Below are 22,848 nucleotides of genomic sequence, written 5' to 3'. Positions count from 1 at the left end.
GACTTGAAGTTCCTGTATACCGAGCTGTAGCGCCATATGAAGTCCCATGATCAATGCTTCATACTCCGCCTCGTTATTGGAAGTTGCAAAGTCGATTCGAACTGACTTCTCTACCATAGTTCTATCGGGTGACACTAAGACGACTCTGATGTCACTCCCTCCAGGGTTGCTAGAGCCATCTACAAAGAGAGACCAGATTGATTTGATACGTTCCTTTGTGTCTGCGAGCTCCATTTCTGGTTCCCAATTTGGGTCATCGACAGGGAAATCTGCTAGGAAATCTGCGACGACTTGACCTTTTCGAAAGTTCGAGGTACAAACTCCATGTGGTGTTCGCCGAGCTCTTCGCCCATCTTGCCATCTGAGTAGTATTGTTTTCTTTGTGGAAGATTTTCTTCAAGGGGATGTCGGTAAGTACTTTGATCGGATGTGCTTGAAAGTACGGCTGAATTTTTCTTGCCGAATCTGACAAAGCAAGTCACGACTCTTTCAAGGAAAGAATAATTCCTTTCAGCTGGCGTGAGCGTCTTACTTGTAAAGTAGATCGGTTTTTCTGAGTTGTTCTCCTCTTTGAAGAGAACTGAGCTGATGGCGAAGTCTGATACTGCTAGATAGAGCCCCAGTGTTTCTCCATCTGTTGGTTTTGCTAAGATGGGAGGCGTGGTGAGGTACTCTTTGAGAGTGGCGAATGCTTGGTGGTATTGATCGTTCCATGATAACTGCTTGCCTTTTTTGAGGAGTTGTAGGAACGGTCGGCACTTGTCTGACGCCCTGGATATGAATCGGTTGAGTGCAGCGACCATGCCTGACAACTTCTGTATTTGTTTCTTTGTCTGTGGATTGGGCATGTCTAAGAACACTCGGATTTGGTCTGGATTTGCTTTGATCCCTCGCTGTGACACCTGATATCCTAGAAACTTTCTGGAGGACGCTCCAAAGAGGCATTTCTCTGGGTTCAACTTCATTCGAGTTCGGTGTAATCTGGAGAACGCTTGCTCAAGGTGAGTGAGGTGGTCGCCTGCTTTCTTGCTTTTGACGACCATGTCGTCGATGTAAACCTCCATGGTATCTCCTAACATGTCCTGGAACATGTCAGTTACCAGACGTTGATACGTCGCTCTAGCATTCTTAAGGCCGAACAGGAGGACGTTGTAGCAATAAATTCCTTGCTCGGTAATGAACGAGGTCTTCTCTTGATCCTCCTCAGCGAGTGGGATTTGGTTGTATCCATTGTACGCGTCCATGAAGGAGAGAAGTTCATGCCCACAGGTTTGGTCGATAAGTCGGTCAATGCGAGGTAGGGGAAAACTATCTTTCGGTGTTTCTTGATTTACATTCGTGAAATCGACGCATAGGCGAACTGTTCCATTCTTTTTGGGGACCGCAATGATGTTAGCGATCCAGTCTGGATAGTCTACCTTTATGATGAAACCGACTTGCTTGAGTTTGTCGACCTCGTCATTGATGGTTTTCTGAAATCGCAGGGATAATCGGCGAGGCCGTTGGCGAACTGGTCTAGCATTGGGATTTACATTTAATCTATGACATGCTACATTAGGATCTATTCCGGGCACGTCGATATACGACCATGCGAAAACATCTTTATTCATGGCCAGAAAGTTTACAAGTTGGGCCTTGAGTGTGGGGTCAAGGTTAGCCACTACATATACGAACTTGGGATCATCCTCAGTTCCTAGGTTCACTCGCTCTCTGTCTGCATGTTGAGGTGTTGTCTTTGGCGCTGATGCTTCCTCAGATGGTGATACTTTATCGATCTGAGGGAGAGTGAAATTGGCCGCGACGGAGCCGAGATATATCGTGGCGGCGACGACAACAGGGGCTGGAATGGCCTCTGTGGTCATGACAACAGAGTCTGGAGTGACCTCCGGAATTGATATTTGTTGTGCGAAACATGACGGCGCGACTTTTGGAGTGCTAACTGGTGGAACAACAACAGTGGATGTAACTTCTGGGGTCTTGACTGCTGGATTGACAACAACTGATGTGACTTCTGGGATCCGACCTGGTGGATCGACAATGGTTGGACTGACTGCTGGAGTTGAAACAAACGGCTGAACCTTCTTGCTGGAGCCCCCAGCGTGTTGTTTTGATGCTTTGGCTCTGACCTCGGCAACCAGGTCTTTGGCCATTGTATAACTGGTGGGCTCGTTCCTTGTGTGGATTGGTATACTGTCGGTCTTACTTGTTGATAGGATTTGATTACAATGATACGCTTCAAGCTGATTGCTGCGCAGTTCCATCATTCCTCTAGGGCCTGGAAAACGGAGAACTTGATGCAATGTTGATGTTGTGATGCGACTTGCATTTGATGGATCCAACGCCGACCTAGTATGGCATTGTAGGACGACTTGATGTCTAGAACGCTGAAGCGTGTATTGCAGCTGACTTTGTCTTCACTAGACCCTACCTATACTGGGAGTATGATGTCACCGACGGGGTCGGCCCTGGAGCCATTGAACCCGTAAAGGGGGGCAATCGGATCTATGAGGACTGATTTGGGTAAGCTCATCTCCTGAACGGTGTGATAGAACAAAATGTCGCACGAGCTCCCAGGGTCGATCAGGACGCGCTTTACTATCCAGTCGCTAATCTTGACGTGGACGACAAGTGCGTCGTTGTGAGGGAGGTAGACCTTGTTGAGGTCGGCCTCTGTGAAAATGATATCTCCTGAGTTGCGACCTGAGCTTCACGGAGCATGTGCTGCCTGTGAAGTGAAATGATACACTTCACGAAGAGCCGACACACGACGTCTTTTCTCTCTGGAGGAGGTTACAGAATCATCGGGGAAAGTAATCATATGAATGGTTCTAGCATTGTCACGATCTGACGAGTGTTGTCTTCGCTCGTGGCGAGAACGGTCTCTGGGACGTCCTCTGCTTTGAGGGCGAGCTTGAACCTCTTGGTGGTTACGGCGAGGCGGAGATCAACTGCGTACTCGGCGAGCCATAAGTTTATGGCGCAAGTCTCCGTCAGGAATATTGGTGTACTGTTTAATATGAGCAGCTTCCATGAGGTCCTGGAGATAGTGCTTAAGCCCCCAGCACGCATTGGTTTCATGGCATTTTGCTTTGTGGAATGCGCAGTAGGGCTTGTCAGGTCGATCTATTGGTTGCCTCACATCTGGTCGGAAATAGGAGGCTCGCTGGATCTTGTCCAGTATGTAACTGGGGGAGCGTGTCAAGACAGCGAACTCTCTGCTGTTGTCTGGTCAGGTACCTTCCTTTGGTGCAAGCGACCTAGATCGCTTTTGGCACGCGGGGTGTGATCAGAGATCGCTGCCACCTCCTGGTCCTCGGCTAAGCCATAGAGCTTCAAACTTTCTTGCAACTTAATATACTTGTCTACCCGAAACTGATTCGGACAAATACGTTCTGGCGTTCTTTCATCAATGATTTGGAGAGGTCGGTATACGCGACTCGGCAGGCGTTAGAGAATGCCGATTAATGGCAAAAGACTCTTTTCGGCCGCTTTCCATACATAACAACTTCGGCCTTGAACCGGCCCTAAGAATTGGCGAATGGTTTCATCTTCCCCAATGATAGCCGGAACGATTGAGTCAAGATCCGCTTTCTTTAGATGCATTTGCGCGCGTATTGGTAGCAAAATGATCGATGGGGTTGTTCAAAGGTTTTGATAGAATCATACTCAAGTGAGAAGAACCAATCAAGTGCGCCATCCTTGAGACTGGCTGGAAATAATTGACAGTGAAGGTGATCGAACTCGGGAGAACTGTAGAGCGCCAGACTTTGAATGTAGCTAGCCACATGCTGATCAGGGCACGTGCTGCCATCGTACATTGGGAAATGTGGCTGGATAAAATCTTGAGGAGAGGGTTTATTGAGGACCTCGGCACTGAACGGAGATGCGCGGTATGTCTTGAGCATTTTTTGAACAATCTGGGTCGCGTCCTTTCTTACTGCACTCTGGCCGATCCTTTGCGACAATTCGTTAATCTGATGATTAACCTCGTTGATGCCATTCTCAGCGACGTTACCGACTGGTTGTTGTTGGTAAGCATCTACTTGTGCTCGTAAAGCAGCATTTTCTTGCCTGAGCAAGGAAATGCTCTCGTTTGTTAAGCCTAGCTGGTTTGCGAGGTTTTGACCTTAAGCTTCGAGGCTTGCCATGCTTCGTGGGCTTGAGAATTGTTGGTTTTTGAGTTGTGTGAAAGCGGTTTCTCAAGTAATCAAGACCACAGACGACGCCAATGTAAAGGGGTGTTTTGGTTTTCCTTTAGATGCAATGAAGAGAGGAGAATTGGCTGAGGTTTTTTGGAGAGACCGAGTTCACTAATAAGCGAGCTGCCTACGTATCTTCTCTTGGTTTTTTTAGGAGAGAGAAGAATCAGGTCCCACGTAGTTCAAGTATGTGGTATTTATAGGCCTAAGGGAGTGTTGATCTCTGAGACACGTGTACCTCCTTGTACATGTGTAGGGTGGAGATTATGAATGTGTGTTGGGCTGGTTTTAGTATGAGTCGTGGGCTGATTGGAAGTTGGTGTTGTAGTCCCTATTTCCCGGTGGTGGGAACTACAAGTAAGATTTTGGTAATGATTACACCTGGTGGTGTTTTTATCTGAGGCGTTCTGTCTCCAGTCGTTTATTCGTCTGGAGATATCCTTGAACGAGCTCAAGCGTACCACCTACATTAAGGGAGCTGCTCACAGATCAGTCTCGGAGGTCGATGTCCTGAGTTCGCTTATGCTTTGCGCGTGTGCAATATTCCTTAATGAGGATATTGCTCCCGATCGGTCTTGGAGGTCGATGCCCTGAGTTCGCTTATGCTTCGCGTGTGCGCAATATTCCTTAATGAGGATATTGCTCCCCTACAGTAAGTGTTTTGAGGAGACATGTATTAGTAAATTGGAGATGCGAAGAAGACTTGTATTTATCTGCAAATTCGCTACAAACGCGACCATCCAGAGGAAATCTGAAGCAGGTTTTTTGTTTTCTTAACCGAGACAGGATTGATTCGTTTTCATAGCGGTTGTTTAGTTGTTTATATATCTTTCTACACACACAAGTAACACATTAATGCTGAGAAGATTTCATGAAAGGTATTGGCAGGGAATTTTGCACGATCTTATAGTACATATATTATCTTATTGTTTAGTTGTTTATATATACTAGCAAGATGCACGTGCTATGCACGTGGTTGACAAAAAAATTTATTACGAAATATATATATGAAGGTTAGTAAAGTATGTGATTTTTGGGTGACGTAAGCATTGGTTAGTATAATATGCATGCATAGGGACTTCTTTAAAGTTTGTTTGATGACCATTACATATATAACACATTCAAAAACACAGTGCATATGCACGTGGTTGACAAAAAAATTTATTACGAAATATATATATGAAGGTTAGTAAAGTATGTGATTTTTGGGTGACGTAAGCATTGGTTAGTATAATATGCATGCATAGGGACTTCTTTAAAGTTTGTTTGATGACCATTACATATATAACACATTCAAAAACACAGTGCATCATGGAATTGATTGGGGGATAGGCTTTTTTGAAGAAAAGAAATTGTATCATAAACTTTGACCTGCCTTTTGATATTGACATGTGAGTTTCTGAGGCCTTATAAGGAATTGAAATGGCAGAGGGAGACTGAACTTATTGGTTTGAAGCGTAGAGTGACAAAAATGGCCAAAAGCTTCAATCGTTCATGTAGCAGGAATCCTTCTTTGTTGCTTCCATCACCACACTTTGAGGGGGCGGGTGAGGGCAATACAATTAAGTAGTGCTATAATGTATAAACCAGGAAGAACCTCCAGTTATAAGTACTACTCTCGGCATCGAAAGTAAATAAAAAAAAAAAGAATTCTATACTAACATATTTGAGTGTGGAAATAGGTCCCTTCTCCATAATTCTATACTAACATATGCTTCTAAGCTAGACTGTTTTTATCCATCCTCTAAAATAAGAATGTGCAATCTAACAGTGGATTGTATATATACAAACTAATTGGTGACTGAAATCAGAAACTAAACACAATCAAACACAATTCGAAAAGGATTGAAAAATGGTGAATAAATAGGTTGTCCGTACCAGACAGTTCAAGACAATTAGAAAACAATAAGAAGAAAAGGCAATACCTGCCACTCTGCCAGCACGGTCATCACATGAATTAAGACTATCAAATCCCTATAGAGTAGATAGATAACAGGAAGAATAGGAAAAAAACAAAACATAACATGTATAATGGCTTGAATTTATAGCCAACACTCATCACCATGAACATAGAAAAAGGGTGAACGTATGTAAACTGTTGTTATCAGTTGCAAGGATAAAGGAAATATCATAGCAAACAGGAAATTTGAAATGAAGTGCTCAATTTTTTTGTACAAACACATGCATAAACTTGATAGGCGTTAGAGGACCGAAACACTTCTTTACATTGATGAACAACTTAATTGAATACTAAGCATATGAAAAATTGAGACGTATGGAATAATAAGGAACCAGTTGTCTAATCATCACAAATAATAGGCCATCCATTCTACAACACCTACCTATTCTCATAGGCACCAACATCTTTTACTTACAATATGCCATTGATTTGAAACCAACTCTTCAAATACAGCGCTGTTTGATGTTGTTATTCATGATCTTGTAATGTGTAGCGGTATTGTGTGCAAATGATCTTAGATAACAAAACAACGTCAATATGTAAAGATACCTCATATATAAATAATAGAAACTAATATCCATTTGAAAATTAGTGAAGAGAAAATTGAATATATGGGATTGTAGAATAGTGGCGAACACAATATAATTTCAAGACTCCTCTTTATTTTATGTATTCCTGAAGCTTTGTTTCGAAAGCTTAAAACACATTCAATTATAAATAAAATGAGACATAATATTTAGTTAAGCAAACTGTTAACGATTGACTAAATGTAAAAAGTTTGATTAGTGCAAAATTATCACACTTAACCAAACTGTGAACCTGTGAAGGTGTTAGATACACTGATCCAATCCTTTTGAATGGTTGCCTATCAAGATATATTCAAGTTTATTGACACCAATAAGTCAGCACTCAGCAGCACAAGGTACAAACCAACCATAAGAAAATGAAAATAAAAGCTTCTGTCGTTCTCACTATGTGCTGATAGAAAACGAAGAAAACAAATTGATCTTGCAGCTCATGTGTGCTTTTATAGTTTTTGACCAGGCCATCTTTACTACTTTCGTTCATCATGTGACAACTTGGGAGATGAAAAAAATTTGACTTGAAAACACACGGACCTTTTGTTTCCAAATAACTCTTTTTCCAAGAATTCCATAAATCATATATTGATTAAGTTATTTATCGATTCATTGTTTCCTTCACAGGGATACATAATACATGACAACCTTCATACATTTACATTGATTTTCTCACAACTTAGAAGTTCACATGCAAAATGTGCAAACTGGAACAGAAGCAACGTATGTCTTCTAGATCAACATAACGTATCTTCTTTGGCAAAGACTTGTAACGAGTTTATTCTGCAAGGACCATCTCTGCAACCCTACTTTATATTATAAATGACTTACTTGCCTTTTCATATACGACCTCGAAGCAAACCATAAACTATATGACTAAAGTCCACTGCTCACTCTACCTGATAATTACGTGAGTGATTAGGCATTGTTGACTTAGACATTTTGAAGGCAATTGAGAACTTGACCATAAGCCAGATGGCAAAGAATACCTTAGTATGAGCACCTGAATCATAGGGGCGGGGCGGGGGGGGCTGTTGATCTTGCATCTAGAATCCCAGTGCTTAATAGGGTAGAGAAAACCTTGAACTGAAACACCAACAAAAGGCCTCAAAATAGTCCTAAACATTATTTGTTTATTGGTTAGCTAGAGGTTAACAAATGTGTAGATGCAACATCTATCAAAATTGAAGATTACCGAGCTAAGATTGAATGAAACTACTGAGGAACAATTCAACAAAGAAACCTCCCAATTGCCGCCTCTTACTACAAATGAGCTTTTTTAACAATACAAAAGGGGGCAAAAGAAAAAAATATTAATTTTTGAATTGTTCTTAACAACATGAAAATAATAAACAGGTTAGGAGTTAGGGCCTTAAAAAAGCAAATAAACTTGATGCTCTTAAGGTGCACTATGAGGCTAAAATATTTAGTTGTGAATTAAGGAATATTTTTGCATATTTACATACAACCTAAAGTCCTATGAACATAAAAAAAATAAAATAAAATAAAAATCTGGCCATGGCTGACCGCTAACTTGTTGCATTGGCAACCTGAGGTCCTGACCCATGATCGTGTCGAGATCACCTCACTAAACTGCAACTTTGAGTCTCCTCAATAATTTCTTCATGCAAACCACATAAATAACCTCAAATTAGTTCGGTTAGGAATCAAATGCACAAATAACATCATTGTGTTTACTACTATGTCTAGATTCATTATAAAAAATATTAGAAGCGGACATGATGTTTTTAAGCTGAAATTTTATGTAGCAAACATGGTGGGGCTAGGTAACATTTCGACATATTACACTTATTTATTTATTTGAAATTTCCAAAACATAGTACATCATACATGTGTGAATCGACGATATATCGCGGTATTGCCTACATAGAACATACCTCATGAGCTACCTATCCAAGGTTGAGGCGGATAACAGTCCTCTGTTTTCTTCAGCCCTTCAAAGAAAGTATGGGAATTACCATCTCTACTGGGTCATAAGGGAAGTACTTGCTCACTTGGAACCCTGCATTTCTCAAACCAAACAATAACTCATTTGCCATTCCCTTAAGCTCATCAAATTGGAGCTTGGGTTCCCCTCCCTATACCCAAACCTTGTGCCTTGGCTGCTGCAACTTTCCCTACATAATCCATATATATCAGCATACACAAAAATCTAACGAAATACAAAAGGATACAAAATCCATGAAGGTCTTTCAATTTCACTAGACTCAAGGTTATGTGTGGCAAGTACTACTGCCCCAGTGCCTGTGAAGACCTTTTCAATCATAAACGATGCACACTCATTGTAGCATGTGTGCATTTCTTGAATGCTTCCATGACCCCAATAGATTTATGAGTATATGAGAACTCAATTCAAAGAAAAACTTTGCATCTTTGCATCTTTGCATCTTTGCATCTTTGCACCTTTGCTTTCCATTTGGTTATTTCCAACGCTATTAATGAAAGCTTCGATTGCGCGGATGATACAAACTTAAAAAATGAATGACATGGCGAGCTACAACAATAATTCCTTTTTATATGCCAAACAATAATTAAACAACCAAAAACTCGTATAAACAGTTTAAAATATAAACTGTATTGAGAAGCTTAAAGTCAAAAGTCTCACCTCATTACCAAGATAACCACCAATTAAGTTTTGAAGCACAAAAGGCAACTGATTTCCATCTGAGGGAATATACTTTCTGACTATTAGAAGCTCCAAAAATAATTTATTGGTAGGAAGTTAGGAACCCAACATGTAACTTGCACATCATCACTTTCAAGTAGCCACGCAAACTTTACTTGGATTTTGAAACAACTGTCGAGACTTACTGATACAGTGGGGTGCACAATGTCATAATCTTTTACCAAGAACACAACTTAACCATGATTTGCATTATTATACCCTAATTAACTAATTTACCGCTAAGAGAGTAATTTAATTAGCAATACATACTTGTCTTTTTTTCTTTCATTCACTTCCACGCTACCGTCAATTCTACGTAACTCTAGCCCTTTCTCACCAAAATAGCACTCAATTAAATCCAAAATCTTGGTCCATCGAGAGAATATCGGGACTGATATAGAAAACAACTTCAAGAAAGACTTGACAACTCTAAATCTAAGTATAAAAGTTGACCTGAGATTTTTAACTTACTTTGTGCTTTCTGGCATTTGGGTATAGGAAAGATTTGGGTATAGGAAAGGTTGATTCATAGACCTCTTCTTATGTGATCTACACAGACAATGTAATAAATCGAATCTAGCAAGTCAGCAACAAATAGGTATGGCTATTTATCATACCTATTTGATCTTTGAAAGTTCACTGGTGAGTTAGGAATTGGACCTTATAGAAAACAAAATAGAGAGAAATATTGATTTGCTCTAATCAATTGGTTTGTCTGATATCCAATTTGACTATTGCCATAAAAACAATCAAGACTCCATGTGTTACAGGCAAAATAGACTGAAGCGAGTAACCCGTCAGAAACAAATAGCAATAGAACTCGAGAAATATTAACAACACATGGGATGTCCCCTCTCCTTAACGTTATAACACCTCTGATGATATGATATGGCTTCAATTAGGGGTGCAAATGGATAGCCGAATATCCGAATCCGATTCGTATTCGTATTCGAAAAATAGGATATTATCCGAAATTTTCGGATATCGGATTTGGATTCGGATAAATTTTCACATCCGAACAGGTTTCGGATACGGATACAGATGCTGGTACTATCCGTCGGATAATATCCGAATCCGATTTAATTAATATAAATATATTATTATATTATAATTATAAAATATAAAATATAAATATAAATACAAATTTAGTTTAGGGCTTTTTATAATGTTTGTCATCCTGAATTGAATACCGTCTTCTCTACCAACAGTTTGAGTTGCTACTGGTCTTTTGAACATTTGTACATCTCTCACAGAAAATTGACTGGAGCCACTTATAAACCAAATCCTTAGCAAGCTTTTTATTAACAATAGTCTCTTCATCAGATCTCAATAAACTCGCAACAACTTTTCTTCATCTGCTCCGAACTACGTTCCACTAAACTCGCGCTAATAGTAGAAGCTTCTCGAGTTTGTTTACACAAGGCTAAGATTGTTTTTCCAATTCTTCATCTTCTTCCATTGCAAGATTAAGTTCTTTCATGACTTGCTCGACAGGTTTGACAATATATGGTTTGATTTGGATTTGTGATCGGATTTGGATTTATTTCCATCTGTTTGATTTTGTGATCGGATTTGGATATTATCCGATTCGAATATCGGATATCGGATATCGGATTTGGATACTATTATCATACATCCGTCGGATTCAGATTCGGATTCGGATGTAAGTACAAACTTTCGGATTCGGATTCGGATACAGGCATATCCGCATCCGAACTTATCCGTCTGCACCCCTAGCTTCAATACAACCAAACAACAAAACTATTGTACGAAAGAAGTAACATACTTGTGAGGAAATAGCTTGAGTCACCAGATATTCTCGTTTCAGTCTTGAACTACCTCCACAAAGACTTGCATTGAACTCAAGTAATCGGCATCCTTTGGGGAGACCTAAGAAAAAACTTTTCTTTAACACAATACTCGTGAACTATGACCTAAAGACAAAACATAGAAGGAAAGAATATCATACCTCTTCCCATGTGTTTGAGGCAAGCGGATCTGCAGAGATTCCTACATTGCTCTGTTGAGACCCGTGAACGTAAAACAGTTCCATCCATCGAGAAAGAAAAATATTACATTCTCAATCTTATCCGATTTGTCTTCCAAAGCGTAATCTACCATTACAAACAAAATCTTCAAGGACCGCAACACGCATTATTAATAATAATTTGGCGACCGTTACAACAAAACCACATGCATATGATTATGAAACTCAAAAATCCGTGCCTAAAGGTATAAAATAGTATTCGAGAATAGTAATACCGCATAACATCGCATCTTTTGTTATTTTCCTAATGTCTTCCTTCCCACCAAACCCTTGGCATTTAATCATTGTCAAGACTGAACACTGTTGAAAACCTAAACGTAAAAAAATATGGTTAAAAAAAATAAAGGAAAAATGAAGCAGATACAAAGCTTATAATATGAAAATAGGTACCTATCCTACATTCGGATCAGCAACTTCCTAGCTTCTTCTTTTGCTTTTTTCTCCACAAGACTTCTCGCGAATTACCGTAGATCCAGAACCATTCCATTATAAGTCGCTTGGTCCAACTCAAAACCAGAGAGGGAAGTTGAGAACTTTGCAACAGCAGACTCAGTTTCACATCAAAGTAATATTCTAATTGATGCCCAAGTGTCTCGACCAGAAACATCTAATAGGGAATCCACGGGTTCAATGAGTGCTTCATTGAGTTGTTTCTACAAATCATAAAAGCATCACTGATGAATTTTCAGTTCAAAGTAGCAAGTGTATCAATGACGATATTTCTATGGGTTCAACATGCTTTAATTGGAGCAATTACAAAAATAAAATCTTAGGTACAACACCTAATATTTGGCTTTCAACTCTGACAATTAATTTCTCACTACGGACAGATGTCGATGTGCTTCTATATCACGTTTTTCTCGACTTTTGTAGGATCCAAGTTGGCTGTTATATATATGGCAAAGATCTGAAAATCAAAACACACATGAGCTGGGTATTAAGCATGTATATCGGCAACACAACAAACATAATTTAATACTTCAAAGGAAACTTTTTCAGTTGGACATCACAACTCATGGTTGTAAAGAAGTTTGTCAATTGTCTATAGCCCAAGAATGAGCATTATAAGTTACCAAATTGGATAACTGTAGATTTGAGTTAAGCCCACCTGCAGCTCCTTTATCAAATTCAAACATGCAATACTGGGTAGACACATGAACTGATGCGGCAAATGCATGGTTCTCCTTTGTTAAATGAATTTTCTAGTCCTTTCTTAAAATGCTCAAAAGCTCTAAACCTTAGATGCCCCAACGTGCACTGGTGAGCAGGTTGCACATACTGCACAATACATAAACAACAGTTATTACAGGAAAGACAACTTTAAACTACAATGCACAAATCCTTATTAACACACAAACCTTCTGCGTTATTTTTTTTTCTTTAACTGACAAACACGTTTTTATATTGAGTTCCCGTAGGGCCACAAGTAACACAAACCTTATTTACTCAACAATACAAATATAAAAATGACAGAACTCATGTCATTTTACTCTCGATGATAAAAGTGAAGATCACAATGCTGAAGTTGGCTGAAAACGAATAAAATGTTGAACTATTGCCAATGAGCACATCATATCTTGTTGCATCCATAACTTAATTCTGACTCCTTTAAATGACTCCCTATCTCCCTCCCTAACTGGACACAGTTGATTTTTTTATAACACATCAATTTTTTATGATACTGGTTTAAGTAACTTACTTTCTTTACTAACCTTAAATTTGTAATTTGCACTTCGGAAGTATGGTTTCAAACATGAATCCAAATAGATCTTCTATTCTGCTCTTGGAAAAGGGCATTTAAGAACCCAGTTAAGATACATTGTGGTTAGTTGTCTGCCATCCTCCAGGGTTGTGGTTACTATTCTGGAGTACTCTATCCACCACAATGTCTCGTACTCTCATCACTTAATGTTTCATCCGACCTCTTCACAACCTTCTCACACTTTACTAACTTGATAACAACTTGATCTCGTGTTTGGCTATAATTTAATCTAGAAGATTATCAAACTGCCTTTTAGATTACACTAAATAAAATGGATATTATGAAATCAAAATGTTTTCAAGTCTACACAACTATTTTCTTATTTTCAGAGGAAAAGGGCATAGAAAACTTAAATCAGAACTCTAAATTTCTAAGTAAGCCCAATCTCTGTCACACAAATCCCACAAGTTAACAGTGTCAGCACATAAGCTCACAACATTATCTTGAGACCCAACGCTTTGAAAGAAAGGTTTGTCACAAACCAACATTACAAACAGAAAGATTTAATAAATGGACATTTTTAATACTGCCAAAAACATGAAAACTTGATATTGCATTTTTAGTCATTTTAGTCGTCTATTGAGTGCCAGGACCGTTTGATTGGTAAATCAAAGTTTGGGATGGTACTATATGTCTTTGCTCACAAGAAAAAAGAGAAGTATCCATCATGAATATATTTCATTTCAATTGGAAACATTACCAACACCATTTCCTATCCGAATTATTCAGGATACATGCATAACAAAATTACCAGTTTCTATTGGAAGAGGACTAAGAAAGGTTACCTACACGAAATGTACAAATCAATGTAATGAACATATAAGAACTTCCTGATCTGTCAGCTCCACTTGCTGGACACGTACTGTATCTGTCAAAAGAGGCTTAATTGTATTGCCTCGCGATCACTTTTCTCAGCACTTAAAACTTCACTTTTTTGCCTTGGCAAACCTAAGTTATATTAGTCGAGAAGGAAAAGTGGGGTTTTGCAGAAAATGCAGACCGAACAGTTTTCTTCCGAGAATTGGGATTGTTTTGAAGAGTTGGAATTTTTTTTGGTTGTAGTAGTTTCATTATGAGTAAAAAAAAATTATGAGAAACAGAAGGGATGGGAGAGAAAGGAGAAGAGATGGGAGAGAAGGAAATGAATCGGTTCGTATTCTCTGATTAAAAGAACCTCTTATTAAATAATCCAATTATTACTAATAATTAATAAATGACATTTATAGTAATGCGTACAATTGAGAATGACGTGGATTTGGTTTTCTAATATACTCCTACATGAAAAGGCTGATTGGCTCTATTTAAAGGTGTTAAACAATTGTTTATTTAAGGACAATATTGGTATTGAAAATTTATAAACACATAAAAAGACAAAGTAGTCCTCATTAATAAATAGGTAAGCATCTGATTTTATTATTCATTAAGGGTATTATGCGTCAGAAAAAGTCCGGGATGAATTTAAGAGGTCACGATTATTATAGGCTATACTAGTAGTAGAGATATCTTATTGTTTCCAATTCTTTGCAAGCTAAACGGTGGTTTAGCAAAAGTCTTTCCTGATTCAAGATTCCATGTAGTGCATTTTCTACAATATGTAGTTGCCTCAGACATTTGTAGAAAGTACTTTCATTATGTTTCTCTACAATAAGCATAGCTTATCACTAAATGAGGTATTGGTTTGTCTTACCGGCAAATCCTCTTTGAATTTGCCCAAGATCTTTGGAATTCATTTATTTCTCTCAGGGTAGGGTTTAGTGCATATCATGTAACAGGTTTGTATGGTCCTGGAATATGGGTGTCTGATCGTTATGGATTAACTGGAAAATTACAATCTGTAAATCCTGCGTGGGGGTACATTGGGCATATTAGCCGGCCTAGACCATCTTAGAAGACTTCCATTTTGAACGGCACACTCTTTTCTATTTCTGCGCTGGCATTTGAGTTGTCTATTGAGTTATTTGGTTTATATACTTCTATGAAGAAAGTGGAATCAGTTCAGTGACAAGATTAATAAACGAATGTTGTCCAAGCGACCAAAGATAATCAATTTTTTTTAGGGTACCCTTTTTTTAAGGAGTGTTCAATTATAAGAAGTAAGGAACGAGCACAATTTGGATAATTGAGAAGGTCCCCCTTTGCAAATTTTATAGAGCATTAGGTTTTGATGGGGAACTACTTATGGAATTGCTATTGCTAAAACTGAGAAAGAGTTTCACATTTTCTAGACTGGGAATCAATGTTAAAACATCACCAAACCTAAAGACTGTAAACCAAGGAAGTGATGATTGATGATTCAGACTAGTATTTGGGACTCTGGAAATTCGGTTCTCTTTCCAATTAGGCATTTGCTACATGCCAGGATCCCACTGAGCTCAAATAAATCAATCAAACCCATCCACAACCATGTCCCAGGAGAGTATCATTTCTTTGCAAGATTTTGGATTATACATTTATACCACTCAGGGCATAAACTTCTGTAATCAGATACGCAAACCAAAGGGCGACTGGCACAATTGCACAGATTGTTTCTATTGGCGTACGTATTTTCCACTCAAACCTCCTTTTTAGAGCAATTCTGGAAAATCTGAACTAATCCGAAAATTACAAATAAATGTTGAACACGCATGAAATAACTGTAAGCAAGGAAAAAGCATGTCCATCCTACATCACTAACAAACAAACAGAAAATTAGTCTAGAGGACTTAGTTATAAATATTTAGTAGTCCTAAGACTCCTCTTAAATTTGTTTAGAATTTAATACCCCAATTTGACCAGAATATGAAACTAACCACCTGTTATCCAATTTTACCAAGAATAGATCGAAAATATCCTCACTTGGAAACAAACATAACCGACTATCTCTACCGAAAGTAATATAGTGGGATACAAAATAAAAAAATTAAATTTCACACAAAAAATTCACTTATAACTACACGCCTTCACATTTAAAAATGCATATAATGAAAAAGAGGGCATCTAGGGTGCATCGAGTGTATGAGTCTTGAGGAATGAGAGCCCTTGACAATACTTCTTTCTTTGCAATACACCAAGATTTGTGCCTATATGAGTGGCCCATATGCTATACTGAAAGACACACCTACACTAGCTTTTCGGTAATGAAAAAACTAAAAATATTATGTCTCCAATATTTTGTGGAGGCATTTGACACTAGTCGTTAAGTCTAAACTCCAAACCACTAGACATTAAACCCAAAATCTTTATAAACTAGACCCTAAGCCTAAACCCTAAACCTTAAGACACTAAACCCTAACCCCTATAAACTAGACCCTAAGCCTAAACCCTAAACCTTAAGACACTAAAACCCTAATCCCTATATTCTAAATTTATAAACAATAAACTCTAAACCAACCCGTTTCATTTAATAGTAGTTAATCAAACCCACAAAATAAATAATCAAATGCATTTTGTATCTCAGATTTTAAAATGCGTGGTGTGTATGCATTTTAAAATATATAGGTTTATAACGTGGTGCATCTGCATTTTAAAATATATAAGTTTATAACGTGGTGCATCCTCGTGATTTTAAAATATATAAGTTTATAACATGGTGCATCCAGATTTTAAAATGTATAAGTTTATAACGCCCACATTCGGATGAAAAACAGGTAGTAGTGTCAAATTTAACTTTTGGAGCAATACACGTTTTTTGCTAAATTCTATTCAAACCCAAAATCTACTCTTTTTGTTCTAGTAGTTATCTTATCTAAAAGTAGTTATCTTATTCAATCTTTATTCTGGTAGTTATCTTATCTACAAGTAGTTATTTTGGAAGGGTGAAAAAGAAAATAATTTATATTAAAAAATAACAGGTGGTACCTAGTCTCGAGTCAAAAGCTTAGATTCTAAAGATTTTCTATAAAAAAACACTTATGGCGAATAAAAACAATGTAGGGGTATTAAAACCCAAAAAAATTATGGATAGGGCTTTAGAGTTGTTTTTTTTTTTAAATGAGACTCTCTAGCCCAATTTCTTGAACAAACAAATTAACATAATGATTTCATGTAGTTCCATCTATGGGTTCATGCCGTTCCATCTATGGGCACGCGCAAGTACGACTAGGATCTCCGTGTTTCAATCTGTCTTCATGTCTACACTTTCCTGACCGGAATATTGTGAGTGGACTGGAAACGCCAGATGGGCTGCCTGCCACTCTGAACAAGTGCTACCTCTTCTCCTTCCTTTACCATCCCTTGTTTCTGGCAAGGAAATTACATGTCATAATGAGAACCTCTAGATGCTACTTGAAAGGCAGAACGCTGTGTTTATGATATAAGAAGACATAAACTCCACTAACAATATCCATACAAACACTTATTAAAAGTAAAGCTTTCTCGAATGTGTAGTTTCCCAAGTAAAAAACTTTTACCAAAGATCTAATCTGGTATGGGTACGGACTGTGGGATGACCCTTGGGTCAGGGTCAAGTTGACCTTTTACAATTCATGTAAACTGGTATTCGAGATTCTGTTATAGTAGGGGAAAAGGTTGATCATTGATCAACTTGGTTACATTTATCTATTCAAAAGAGTATTTTCAGTTACCTGCAAGACTGATACAGCGTTTTGAAAGGTTTCTTCAGCATCATCTGAGAAATTCATGTATATGGGGCATACTCCTTGGTACAAGGCTAGTCTTTGTCTTACTCTCTCCCTGCATAAGCAATTGATGTTATCAGTCCATTTCTGACTTTGTATAGTTAAGCAGATTGAGAAGGTTTATATTCTTAAGACAAAGAAATAAACAAAGAATAGAGAACTTGTCCCCCGATTAGCAGGATTGAGATCAACATTCAGGATAAATTAATTCACTCATTATTCTTTACATTGTCACGTGGATAACAGTTCAGAAAAAGGAGGACGGTTGCAACCACATTCAGCCCTGCATATCTAGAACTCTTTCAGAACAAATACTCATTATTTGAGAATATTAACAATTCAAGCAGAGGGAACTGAAAAATGTGTGTGCTTTTTACTTTTAGTTCAGAACATGCTTAGATCAAACGGTTGGCTGCATTAATCAGCGTCAACTTTAGGGAAAGTTGGTTGCAACAGACCTCAACATTAGGCGAGGTGCACAACCAGGATGCACTCTACATATAATCAGTCTACACATTCAAATAATCCCCAACAAGTTTTAGCAAAGACTACAAGAACAAAACTCACTCATTTGTGAAAGCAAAAATAGTGCCAGAAGGTCGATAATGACTCAACAGGTTACAGGATGGCCATGAAACCAGTTCTGGTGAAGACTACAATAGAGGTGCCAAGAGTGTTGGACATCATGGTTGCATGGAATGCAAACATCTCGCTCATATGGTTCTGCAAACGCAAAAGGTTGAGTGAGCATTTGGAGCCAAAAGGTTTAAAAGGACGAGACATCATTGATACTGCATAATAAGTAATAACTAGTTTGTAGTGGTAAATGACCTTGAATGCCTGGCCTAGATTAGGAGGTTGTTGTCCCCCAACCATGGTTGCTTCAGTCCTCAATGAGACTGTGTGCATAACTTTCACCGCCTTCAAAGGAAACCTACAGGGAAGTAAGCTCAGTAAATTTTCACATAATGTGAATATTTACTCGTTAAAGAATAAACACACATTTTTTAGGCAACTATCATGCGATTTGGAAGAAAACAAAAAAGAGACAAAATAGGTGTTTTTTTACTAGGCCTGAAAAAAGAATTAGTTGTCTGAACATTTGATACTCAGCTGGCATTTTCAATATCGTTTTGTGAGACTCTGAAGTGCCCAAACACAGGCTGCACATCCAAATTAGCTCAAGTCTTTGTGATTTCTTTACAACAGAGGTCATCCTTGGAAAAAAAATGCTCATTTTGGTGTTTCCATCCACATGGACATCAAATGCATCAATGCCACAATGAGTAAACGACTGTAGAAATGTCTTTCAGCTTTTAGATCCCATAAAAATGCATGGTAATGCTGAAATTACTTCGCGAGGGGTCTCCGTAAAAACTAAAAAGGAGATCATCTTCCCATTACATTGTTAGTTTGTCACCATGTGGGACCCACGAACAGCTGAAGGTATGGAAGCTCTCCAACAACCGATCTTTATTTTTAAAAAATGTTGAGATTGAGAAGCCCATGTCAAATAGTGGTAAATTACATTATGTTTAACTGTAAGCTTCATTAACCAAATTGGGCAATCAGTTGATAAGATGCACTATTTTTGTATTAGCTTGTAGACTTCATATTTAAAGAATGTGATTGGAACATTTTGGGTATAGTATTCATACTTTACTATAAAACACAGAAGTGTGTGCAAGTTTATCATCTATGATAAGTGACTAGGAATCGGGCCAAGTGCTAGTACTAAGGTTCTCATTATGTCATCCCAAACCTATTGCCTTGGAGACTTTAAAGGTGAAACATTAAATGGTAGAGCGAATCCCAACTCGAGAATGTAAGAACTGAACAATAAAAGATAATCACTTCCCATGAGCAGTTTCTCCAGAAAGCATAACTGCATCAGCACCATAGATGGAGACAGGGGGCGGGGCAGTTGCCCCCCAAAGATTTTGAAGAACCATTATGTTCTATGTATTATCAGTATGATTTTTTTTGAATACGTAGAGGTTCGCCCCCCTCAAAATAAGTTTAAATATTTTACTACCGCCCCCTCAAAATTTTTGACTATGTTTTTTAAACGTAAAGCCACATTATAATCTTCTTATAATAGGTGTAGGAGCGCCATATCAAACCCAAGTGTTTTATCATTAATCTACTCAAGATTCCCTTACCAATGAGCATCATTTTTGAGTTGAAATTTTCATGGGTACAATTGATTCACAGCTACAAGAATTAAATCACAAGTTTAAGGAGGATGTAATGAGATTATTTGTTCTTAGCTCGGCTTTAGATCCCAGGAACAATTATAGATCATTCAAAATTAATGATATTTGTGAGCTTGCAAATAATTATTATCCGATGGATTTCACTGAGCAAGAAAATTTTCATTTGAGATACCAGTTGCAAAACTATGAGAATGACATTCTCATACACTCTGAGTTTCAAAATTTGTCACCAATTTTCAAGTTGTGTTAAGTTTTGATAGAAACAGGAAAGTCAACAATTTATCATCTTATAGATAGACTGATTCTGATTCGTCTTGTGTTGACTTTACTTGTTTCAACTGCTACATCGGAACGTGCATTTTCAGCGATGAGGATTGTAAAGACCAAACTATGTAATAGGATGAAAGATGATTATCTAGCAAATTATTTGATTGTGTTTATTGAGAAAGATATTGCTACACAATTTGATAAAGATTCTATCATAGATGCTTTTGATGTCTTGAAGAAAACTCGACGAGAGCAGCTTCAAATGCCTGACTTGGCTACTTGAGCTCCTTGTTCGATCTTTTCTGTATAGTAGGATATAGGCTAACAAACCAATAGTTTTTTTTTTGTTTGTAAATGTGGTATGTAGATACAAGTGATCATGATTAATTGTATATCCTCTTTGATTTTGCAATCATACTTTTTGATGATAAATATATGTATGCAGAAACTGTCATTCCAATTGTGGTGTTGTTTACTTACTGTCTATTACTATAGACAGTGTATAAGTCATTTTATGGTTAATTTATATGTACAATGTATAATTTATATGTTGGACTATAGTGTAGCGTGAGTGAATTTGTAGTAGAAGAATGAAAAAATATAAGTGGTGAATTTGGGTTAACTAGTATTACCATATCCCCCTCCCCCAAGATGAGCCAATTAGGATTTTTTGGGGGCCTAATTGGCTCATTTGGGGGGATGTGGTAATTTTTGTTTTCAGGCCTTGATGTGGTGATGACCATAGTTGTTATACTTACTTACAAACCATCCGATCGGATATGCCAATTCAACGATTTGACTTAGTTTTTTGGAGACGAAAGAGCTGAGAGTGCACGTAATATATGGAATAGACCTCTTAAAACAGTCTATATAAGTGATTGTGGGGAGCTTAAAGTGGCCAAGCCTTTGCTTTCTCATAGTCTGCCTTGATTGTTCCTTTTCGAGATCTATGGGGTATGTTCATAATTTAAATGTTTTACTTCATCTACTAATACATTTTGTTATCCCTTGTTAATTACATGGTCAAAGTGGTAAACACACTTCATGCTATTTCATTTTCTGAAATAGTATAAGCACTCCCCCCTAGGTTAGATTTCTGGCTCCGTCCGGCCGTCTTGTATTTTGATTGTATATATACACTCGTTGACTCGCCCCCCCTAGGTGAGATTCCTGGCTCCGTCCCTGATCAGCACCCTCACGGACTGCAATGGCGATGTCTGATACCTCTGCTCGGGTAGGTGTAGGATGCACAATCATGCTTTCAAGCATATTTGTTGCCACCATGACAGCTTTTCCCATGCTACAGCACAGCCTAATTATTTCTTCCTGCATTAAAAAGCAGTGAGTTGTTTTAGCAACTTTTGAGATGGGGAAAAAGTTGCATCCCTTAGTAGGGTTTGAGTTAGTTTTTAGAGAAAAAGACATGTCATTGATCTGGTCGTAATAAAAAACAAAATATAGTAAACTACTTGTTCAGGTCCATCGAGCATTTTTCTTGTGAATAATGTCCCCTATATATCTCCTCTTTATTGCAAATGAAAGAAATACCTGTAGCAGAGGGACCTCCTCAACAGGAAGCTCGGCACCAAGATCTCCCCTAGCTACCATGGCCTACAAAAAAGTATTTACAAGATCAGATTAGTACTAAGTATATTCAAATTGCTCTTTAAGTTACTAAGTATCTTCATAGAGAAAACAAAGTATATACTCTCCAGTGGGGAAATGAATGGGGTCAAGAACTATGGAGGCCAGGCAGTCCGTCTATATTTATCAAAGATCTCACATAAAATGATATAAATCAAAGATAATGGATTATATGCAAACTCGATATTCCTTGTCTTGTTCTAAAGACCTTCTTCACATTGAACAAAATGAATAGTCATTAAGCAGGCAAACATTTCGGATCACAGATATATTTAGGTGTCAACTTGAACCACTAGAACAGTGGAGCCATCCCAGTGGAAGTCGTGAAATCAGGACATTAAAGAGATTACAATTATGATAGTAGATTACAAAACTGCATAGAGGTATATAAAATAATACGAACAAGTAAAATCGTAAGAACACAACCAACCCAAGAAACTCACCCTCATATAACGAGGTGAAAAGAAATACTCATTTTGTACTTTTTTTTTTGTATTTTCAATCTAGCAACTTGTCTATCTGATGTCAAATACAGAAGTAATGTGAGAATGAAAGATCAAAGATCATTGACCACCCACCCCATCATATGCTGTGATAATAGAATGAAGATTTGGCACAGAATCTGCACTTTCAATTTTTGGCACAGCGCCCTAGCAACATAGACAATAGAAGAACTGCATGTTCTTTAATCTGATTGAAGATATTACCAACAACGTTTGATTCTATGTCCTATCCACCAAGTGTTAAGGGCAGACTTAATGCACTTTAATTACACTATTCTTAACTAAACAATAGTTTTCATTACGAAAATTAATTTGTATGAAGCTAAGTACCCTGGCTACTTAGCACATTAGTTTTCTTGCTAAAGTGCTC

The 22,848-nt window shown here is 37.9% G+C and overlaps 1 protein-coding gene and 2 long non-coding RNA genes across 5 annotated transcripts; all 3 read right to left on the bottom strand.

Moving 5' to 3' along the window:
- Nucleotides 1-7,309: 7,309 nt before the first annotated feature.
- LOC147472833 (uncharacterized) lies at nt 7,310-9,723 on the bottom strand. Of its 3 annotated transcripts, none has more exons than XR_015210672.1 (4): nt 8,636-9,723; nt 7,933-8,358; nt 7,727-7,823; nt 7,310-7,636 (listed from the first exon to the last, which is right to left on the bottom strand). It is a non-coding gene; the product is annotated as an uncharacterized LOC147472833 (long non-coding RNA). The 3 variants fall into 3 exon arrangements; XR_015210671.1 differs by having other exon boundaries at nt 7,727-8,358; nt 8,636-8,875; nt 9,364-9,528; XR_015210670.1 differs by having other exon boundaries at nt 7,727-8,358; nt 8,636-9,501.
- A 1,972-nt stretch (nt 9,724-11,695) lies between these two features.
- On the bottom strand, nt 11,696-14,472 carry LOC147472832 (uncharacterized). Its single transcript, XR_015210673.1, has 5 exons — nt 14,022-14,472; nt 12,579-12,748; nt 12,253-12,377; nt 11,861-12,123; nt 11,696-11,781 (listed from the first exon to the last, which is right to left on the bottom strand). It is a non-coding gene; the product is annotated as an uncharacterized LOC147472832 (long non-coding RNA).
- Nucleotides 14,473-17,233: 2,761 nt separating this feature from the next.
- LOC147472831 (plastidial pyruvate kinase 2-like) lies at nt 17,234-19,746 on the bottom strand. Its single transcript, XM_086588193.1, has 5 exons — nt 19,703-19,746; nt 18,680-18,782; nt 18,416-18,571; nt 17,795-17,903; nt 17,234-17,450 (listed from the first exon to the last, which is right to left on the bottom strand). Exons 4-5 carry the CDS (start codon nt 17,849-17,851, stop codon nt 17,343-17,345), a joined length of 165 nt encoding a protein of 54 aa, XP_086444319.1. The 5' UTR covers nt 17,852-17,903; nt 18,416-18,571; nt 18,680-18,782; nt 19,703-19,746; the 3' UTR covers nt 17,234-17,342.
- Nucleotides 19,747-22,848: the final 3,102 nt, after the last annotated feature.

This window comes from Coptis chinensis, unplaced genomic scaffold, assembly GCF_015680905.1.
Source record: "Coptis chinensis isolate HL-2020 unplaced genomic scaffold, ASM1568090v1 utg724_pilon_pilon, whole genome shotgun sequence".
Lineage (NCBI taxonomy): Eukaryota > Viridiplantae > Streptophyta > Magnoliopsida > Ranunculales > Ranunculaceae > Coptis > Coptis chinensis.
This window is presented reverse-complemented; position numbering and strand designations above follow the sequence as displayed.

Excerpts from the sequence above, each read along its gene's own strand:
- LOC147472831 (XM_086588193.1), bottom strand. The coding sequence starts at position 17,851 with ATGAATTTCTCAGATGATGCTGAAGAAACCTTTCAAAACGCTGTATCA. Across the intron at positions 17,451-17,794 it reads ACGCTGTATCAGTCTTGCAG|AAACAAGGGATGGTAAAGGA; the intron begins GTAACTGAAAAT and ends TTTCCTTGCCAG.